At 35.5% G+C, this 7,858-nt stretch overlaps 2 protein-coding genes across 3 annotated transcripts; both read right to left on the bottom strand.

Moving 5' to 3' along the window:
* LOC104767934 (monogalactosyldiacylglycerol synthase 3, chloroplastic) lies at positions 1–2,602 on the bottom strand (the record flags this gene model as incomplete). The annotated part of the gene is made up of 7 exons (XM_010491894.2): positions 2,006–2,602; positions 1,244–1,416; positions 985–1,146; positions 627–768; positions 323–547; positions 167–229; positions 1–60 (listed from the first exon to the last, which is right to left on the bottom strand). Coding segments are annotated over exons 1-7 (1,143 nt in total), but the record flags the coding sequence as incomplete, so codon positions are not given.
* On the bottom strand, positions 4,050–7,446 carry LOC104766616 (calmodulin-binding receptor-like cytoplasmic kinase 3). 2 transcript variants are annotated; one of them, XM_010490529.2, is made up of 8 exons: positions 7,212–7,446; positions 6,532–6,889; positions 6,276–6,458; positions 5,694–5,977; positions 5,055–5,220; positions 4,873–4,962; positions 4,451–4,749; positions 4,050–4,382 (listed from the first exon to the last, which is right to left on the bottom strand). In XM_010490529.2, the coding sequence occupies exons 2-8, from the start codon at positions 6,815–6,817 to the stop codon at positions 4,176–4,178; spliced, it is 1,515 nt and encodes a 504-aa protein (XP_010488831.1). In that variant the 5' UTR covers positions 6,818–6,889; positions 7,212–7,446; the 3' UTR covers positions 4,050–4,175. The 2 variants fall into 2 exon arrangements, with proteins under 2 accessions (XP_010488831.1, XP_010488832.1); XM_010490530.2 differs by lacking the exon at positions 7,212–7,446 and adding an exon at positions 7,096–7,187.

The raw sequence follows: 7,858 nt of genomic DNA, 5'->3' as shown, positions 1-7,858 counted from the left end.
GTCATTGAGGATAATTGGGAGACCACATATCAATGCTTCCGCGATTGTACCTGGACCAGCCTGTTTGACGGCATAAACACTTGTTAAACTTGTGGTTTTATGAAATCAATCATGTTAAGTAGTAGCAAGGTGTATAGAGGAATCAAACTTCAAAGATATGACTTACCTTTGTGATGATACAATCACAAGCTCCCATCCATTTTTGCATTTGTGTTTCAAACCCTCGAACCTATAAACCATAACGAATATATATTACTAATTACGTACTGGCTATAAGTATACATTAATTAGTAGTAAAAAAAAGTAACCTTTTAATTTGTACCTTGACGGGAATCTTCCATTCATAGGATGCTAATGCAGAGGCAAGAACTTTGTTCCGGCCGCATATGACAATTAATTGTCCTATTGGCTTTATTTCTTTAGAGTTGTATAAGGAATCCCCGAGGGCTTTAGCGGTTTTCTGAACCGGACCCATTCCTTCACCGCCTCCCATTAATAGAACCGCAGGTAGATTTAAGTCTATTTCAAGCTCTCTCCTTAGTTCATCCTGACAAAACACATAATACTGATCTTGGTGACGGAAAACAAAAAAAAACTCTAAAAGGTTTGGATGGGACAAAAGTTACCTTGTTGATAATAGTTCGGGGAAATGATGGGCGGACGGGTAAGCCAAAGACACGGATTTGAGAGTCATCAAGGCCGTCTACTAATGCTCTCTTAGCGACCTCTTTGGACGGACAATAACATCTGCTGACTCCATGATGGAACCTATTTCGTACATCAAAATAAAATATTTCATTTTTGAGCTATTAGATTAATTTTAAACATCGCATATTATCTTTATTTATTATAAGAAAATCATGAGAGAAACATGAAAGGATTTCTATGAACCAAATAACATGTTGACGTGTGGATTACACTGATTTGAGGTACTCATACAATAAATACCTATAGTATATAAGTATTAAACATCATATATCTTACCATGTACGGTGACAAGTGTTTAGATCAGTGATGACCGTCACGAAAATGACTTTCTTATGAAGTCCTTGCCATTTCATTACCCACAATGGGATGTGTTGCATCAATGGATGCACGCTAATAATAATGTCCGGTTTGTACTCCATTAAACCGGCCTCTATTTCTCTGTTCACCAAAAGTAGAAGAATAATATCCATTATATTGCTAATTTGTCACACCAAGGGATCAATAAGACACAAAAAACAGATGGTTGTCGTATTACTTGGCATAATATGCGGCAAGAGCACTGAGATAACTTTTGTGGATCCATTTGGGAGAGGTACCATGAAACGCGACTGACCAAAGACCAACATGTTTCACCATGAACTTGTACTGTCTCTCCATGTCATTCAATGGCCATCCAGTGTATTCTTTCCAAACATCTTTTATGATTATCTATAATACAAAAAAAAGGTCATTAGTACGTCGAGTAATATCAGAGCTAGAGAAATAAATAATGCAAAAATTGTAATCATCATTAATTGACAAACAAAAGAAAATAACGTGGGACAGGTTTTTAAAGACATAAAATGTTGACATCAGCGCGTATCTCCGACACCCTGGCAAACTCCAAGAACTATACTAGGCTACAAAACTTCCAAGTAGATATTTGTTTGGTTTTTTTTAATTTTTCTTTATCAAAGTCAAGAAGACCACACTACGACGGCTTTAAACGGCTGACTTCTTGTTAGAATCAGTAACTCCTCTATGATATACTAGCATAATAGTCAATTTATTCGATGTATATATTTACCAGCTTTGAAAATTTCTAAATGAACACTTCAAAATGTTTTTTTTCCCGTTTAAACAGAAAAAACAAGTATATGCTTGTGGATTTTGTAGCTTATATAATCTTTTTTTTTAAATTGTTTTTTTGTTGGTTATATAACTTATATGTTTTAGGAAGCCTGTTATTGGCTCCACTCCACCCTATGCGTTGGATTCAAGGCAAAGAGAAAATAAATTAAAACAATAAAATATTTACCCGGTAATCATCTCCGAACTCAATCTTGAAAGCGTCACGGATAGCTTCGGCGGAGGCACGGTGGCCACCGCCTGTATCACTCATGAGAATAAGAACAGTTTTGATCCTCTCTGCTCCCATCTGCTCCATCTCCATAACCACTTCCTTTTCTTGGAACCCTTTCTTTCTTAGACTCACTCTCTCGTAATCACTTGATCTCCGACAATGGATGTAGTCATCATCCTCGACCGTGGAGATGTTAAAATTGCTGTAGACTCGTCGGAACACCTTCTCAGTGATTGAATCCGACCGTGTACGAGGAGAGGCCACTTGCATCATGACTGTTTGGTGCTGAAGAAAGAATAAGAAGAAGACCGATGGTTGTGAGTTCTATGTGGCTGGTTGGTGATCTTTATGTAAAGATCTTTTGGGGTTTTAAAATTTTTGGAAGCAAAAAAAAAGGGAAGACCAAGTTGCTGCTTTGAATAATTGTCTTAAAATGATTTGAGGAATGATGCTGGAATGATTCTTTTTATTTATTTTCTGTTCCTATAGTTTTGCTTATGTGTTTATATTTCGTGTCTTTATTGTTTTATGTGGGGTTTAATTTAGTGGTAGAAGTAACTAGGGAATAATGCAGCTTGGAGCCGTCGGATCCGTCTTTGGTTTCGGAATCTTCGGATATGAAGATTCGGATCTTTCGTTGTATCTTAAGTATTTGAAACAACTTGACTTTTTTCCATTTTTTTAATCACATGGATGCTACTTTATGTTTGGTCAGGCATAATTTTAACAAAAAAATTATCTGGTTATGTGAAATTTGAGCGTGTTTGGTTTTGATTTTCAAGGCATTTAAAAAAAATATATGTCAAATCTTCCAATCATAGTTGATATTGATACCAATCGACCCTGTGATTTGATTCAGATTAATTTGGGTCCATTTTTATTTTTTTAACATATTATTATACTAATATTTTTGTTTGATTAAAGTGATTTCAACTTTTGTTTAGTTTTAACTTAGATTAAGTCATGTGTATAAGCGGGATTATAATGTAATATTTAAAAATGTGGAAAAATCAAAAATAGAAATATTTGACAGTAAAAAAATCATTCGTGAAAATATATTTTCTATACATTAAAAAAGGAAATATTTTTGAAGAAACTTTTTGTGAATCCTTATATTTACTCATCATATGCTAAAATACCATTTTCTGTACTTTTTTTTGTGAAATTACCCTATCTTGTTGTTCATTTGCAATAATACCTTTGTTATATATACAATGACTGTATTCTAAACTCAAAACTCCAAATACTAAACCTACCTTCTCAAAACTACACCTTAAATATAAAGTAAAGAAGCCAAACCTAAAAAAAATTCGAAAAGTTAATTTAAGATATTATAATTATGTAAAAGAGGATAAAAATGAAAATGGTCAAGAAAAATGATATTTTTGGAAAGAACTATCTAGAAAAGAGTATTTTTAACCATTTCTTTATATTAAAAAATCCTTATATTTTTACTTATATTTAATTACATAATATAACATTGTAGACTTTTTGTGAATCCTTATATTTATCTATATTTTAAAAAGAGTTTAAATAATAAAAATTTTAAGCACAATTACAATCTTAATAAGATTTTCACACAGATTTTACGATTTTTTTTAGTTTAAATAGTAATTTGTACTCGATTCTTATTTTTTTTCAAATTTTTTTGTTGAGAATTTGGGAAGGCCATTTAACCTCCAAAATTGCTTCGTTAGAAGGGCTAAATGTTATGCCTCGAATGTTATGAAGCTTAAACCTCCTTCTGAGGGAAATAGGCAGAGCTTGTCCCACATACTGCAGTGGAGACCGAGACACTTGCTCTGGTGTTCCACAAAAGTAGTTTCGGGTTTTGGTTTTCCGGATTTTTAGAATAACGAAACCAAACGGTTTGTAATGCTGGTTGGGTTTCAGTTTAACATTTTAGGCTTGGTTCTGTTCGACTGTTTCGGTGGTAGTACCCAACCTAGAAGTACTCAGTCATAAATCAGACAACTCATTTGAAATCAACAAAATCTCGTAAGAAAGTCAGTGAACAGAAGTGGTCTGAAGAAGGCAAAATGTATAAAGAAGTAATATTATCTAACAAAGAAAGTCTAGCAGTTGTGTGTTTTGGACGTGTGAAAGACATTTATTTTAAAATATTTTATACCATTGAGCGCCTAAGATAACTGGATCTTATAGCCCAAAGCTGCTTCCCAACAGCTTCCATGTCCGGGCGCTCTTTTTTTGTAGGAGCAGCACATTGAAATGCCAAACTGAACATCTTCCTTAGTATCTTCTCGTCCACTCGTTCCCTCGCGTTCGGATCCACCAGTTCATACACTTTCCCTTCATTGTACTTGTCGAATGCCTGCCAGAACCGCAAAGTCGATTCAGTAAGGGATGCAAGTTTGACAAGAAACAAAGAAAGTGGCTTACCCATCGAACCGTAATCCTCTCATCATGAGGTCTCTTGGCTTCTACTGGGCGACGGCCTGTGAGTATTTCCACAAGCAAAATCCCGAACGAGTAAACATCGCTTTTCGCAGTGAGCTGATAAGTCCTCATGTACTCAGGATCTAGATAACCAACTGTTCCTTTCACTTGTGTTAAAATGTGGGTCTGGTTCGAGTCAGTAGGACCGCCTCTTGCAAACCCAAAGTCTGCCACTTTGGCTCTCATGCTATCCGTGAGGAGAATGTTGGAGGATTTTATGTCACGGTGTATTATCTGTCTTTCTGTTTCAAAGAGAGAGAGAAAACAAAACAAAAAACATCATATAGTCTTTGAATAAGATCCTTACAATATTTATTTCTAGTTATATAATAAGGAAAACAATCATTAAGCACAACATTCTCTACCTGCATACGAATGGAGATAAGTCAATCCATGGCAGACATCAATCACAATCTCCAACCTTTGATTGAAATTAAGTTTGGTTCCACTAGTACCTGCAATAATAACAAAAATGAGCCTTTCTTGTTTTTTATTTATACGTTTCTATAGCCGGGACAAGCTCGGGCAGATGTAAATAAGTTCTTACCATCCAAATGTTCCCGGAGTGTACCATTTCTGACATACTCGGTTATGATAAGCCGCTCGTCTCCTTTATCAACATAGCCAAGAAGCTTCACTAGATTTCGATGGCCTATTTTGGACAAAAGGTCAACTTCACTTTTGAATTCTGTTCGCAGATTCTCAAAATGTTCCTGCATGAAAATTGTGATTTAGAACTCATAAAAATACTTTTGAGGTGTATAATACAAATGAGCAGATGGAGATATATTATTCATCTTAACCTACTAAATTACAACAGTTTTAAGTGCTAAATCTTTTATCTTCAAGATTAAAAAACCAAGAATGGATAGCTCCATTTGTATCTTCTACACTAGCTCCCTGAAAGATCCATAGTTCGACTTCTAATCTTGGAGACACAAAGCACCATTACTCAGTAAGACTAAACCAAATATAAATTAGAGTGTGAACATGATTTTCTAACATAACAAGACCAAAGTGCCCGGGGAACTCTATTACCACAAAAGTTAAGGTCGACATGTCAGTTGATTATTAGCTTCTGTCAACATTTTCTCTATCAATATTATAGGACTTGACTGACTAAACAAACTGTAATTAATATTTTGATACCACAAGAAAATTAAAGCTGAAGAACTATTAAAAGTACCTTTTTTGCTCGTTTAATGGCAACCACCTGGCCATCATCAAGGTAGCCCTTATAGACAACCCCAAAGCCTCCTTCACCAATTTGATGACTTTCCGCGAAATTGCCAGTTGCTGCAGCAATCTGAGTCATGGTCAGATTCAAGGGTCCTAGTCTACTAGGTCTCGGGGACATAGCATATCTAGATGGACTTTGCGGTACACGGGACGGACTTGGTGGTGCCCGGAACGGACTTGGCGGGATCTTCTCAGAAGAAGGGCTCATTTCAAAAGAGGAAACTTGGTGCACTGTGATACGATATATGAGCCTTGAATGTCAAAATGTTATTCCAAAAGAGGAAACAAAACGCATAATGTAATCTTTGGGGGTCTAACAAAGCAATATACTGACCAAACACCACTAGTGTTGTTCCCTATGTCAATGACTATGTGCCTAAATGAAATCAAACACTTTAATGATGTCAAGAAGAAGGCGTAGACAAACTCTATCAAAATTAGAAGTTGCAACATTCTTGGTCTCTCTGCATATTCTCACCAATGAAGTAAAAACATGTGAAAGATAAATGTAAGTGAGACAATTAGTCACCTGAGTTAGATTCCTTGGGTAGAACTTCATGACTATTTGCTTTCCTCTCCTTATGGAAGCAAGGACAACAGAGCGCACAACACAAGAGAAGAAACCCGCTTGCTGCCATGCTGACTTTAACATGGTCATGTTCAAATCCAGCCTCATTACTCTCAGCAGATTTTTCTTCCAAAAACCTTCTCCCTGCATCATAAATGCAGAAGCCGATCAATGATGACACACATAACCAAATCCCGTTACTGTGTGGTGAGCTTACCTAGTAGATGGTGAACTGTGCAGATGTCATCGCCGAAAGAATCCCCAAAGATACAACCTTTGGCTTTGTGAAACCGTATAGCTTGGCAAAATCGGGCTTTGTCCACAGGATTCCCGTTAATTGTGAACAAACTCCCTTGTTGATAAGGCTTTGTGTATGTCAAGTTATCAGAGAGACAACCCACAAATGATGCTGATGCAGTTTCCTTGATATGCAATAACGTTAAAAGACCCAACAAAGCCGTAGTAAACACCAATCTTGTGAAGCTCAAATCATATCCATCCATAATTTGATTTTCTATTAACAAAATATAACTCAATAAGCCATTTTATTGGTTCAGAAGATTTTCCCCTAAAACCTGTGAAAACAACAAAGAAACTCAGCTTTAGAAAGTCTTAAAAAACATTAAGGTTCCATTTTCAGTTGAATTCTTGAAACCCTTTTTGCTCAATTCTTGAAACAAATCAAGTAAACCCTAAAATAGCAAAATTCTCAATTTCAAGAATCAAAAGATCTCCAAGCAAACCAAGAACACAAAATCAATACGTAAGCTATAATAATAACCCAAGATTCATGGATGGTGTTGCAAAATCAGAACCAAGAGCTTTTGACTCAAACTTGTAGAACAAGACCAATTTAGAGAAACCCAGAAAATTTTGAAGCGAAAGAAAGAACAGAACCTAGAACAAGATCTTGTAGCTTTGACTTGACTGTACAGTATTAGAATCAGTTTGACCAAAGACGAAGCTTTTTTATTCTGTTTCAGACAAGTATGCCAAAGAAAGAAGACTAAAGAAGGCAAAAAGTATTTGTCTGAAGGAGAGGAATTAGGGACGTGGTAACGATCTCAGGAAAATTCGTGTTCTCTTTTATTTTTCTTTCCGTGTCAGGAAAATTCGTGTTCTTTTCTTTGTTCTTTTTCTACTAGCTGATTAGATAGGAAAATGGCCATTTCGGACTTATATAATGTAAAAGTGCCAATTTATATCTATACAAACGATCGGTGTCAATTTCTACCTATACTTTACAAAATTCAAATTTCATACCCAATTTTATAAAATAGTGTCAATTTCAAAGTCAACATAAACAAATATTAGTCAAAAGCTGACTCAGATGACACGTGTTTGAGAAGGTGGCATCGAGCATCAAAAACGACGTCGTTTTGATGCTTTAGTTTCGTTTTAAAAGAAAATGTAACAAGCTAGAATCTAACCCTAGTCCATTAATCTTTTCATCAATGCATTAACCAACTGATCCCACAAAGTTATTCGAAACATTAGGGAACTTTTATGTTTATAACTATATCTACGTGCGATAATCTCTATTT

This window comes from Camelina sativa, chromosome 19, assembly GCF_000633955.1.
Source record: "Camelina sativa cultivar DH55 chromosome 19, Cs, whole genome shotgun sequence".
Classification (NCBI taxonomy): Eukaryota; Viridiplantae; Streptophyta; class Magnoliopsida; order Brassicales; family Brassicaceae; genus Camelina; species Camelina sativa.
This window is presented reverse-complemented; position numbering and strand designations above follow the sequence as displayed.

What these genes read in the sequence shown, in the direction of transcription:
- LOC104766616 (XM_010490529.2), bottom strand. Translation starts at nt 6,817, where the DNA reads ATGGATGGATATGATTTGAGCTTCACAAGATTGGTGTTTACTACGGCT. An exon ending in ACCCAAGGAATCTAACTCAG is followed by an intron (nt 5,978 to 6,275) that starts GTGACTAATTGT and finishes ATCGTATCACAG; the next exon opens with TGCACCAAGTTTCCTCTTTT. An exon ending in AGAGGATTACGGTTCGATGG is followed by an intron (nt 4,383 to 4,450) that starts GTAAGCCACTTT and finishes CGGTTCTGGCAG; the next exon opens with GCATTCGACAAGTACAATGA.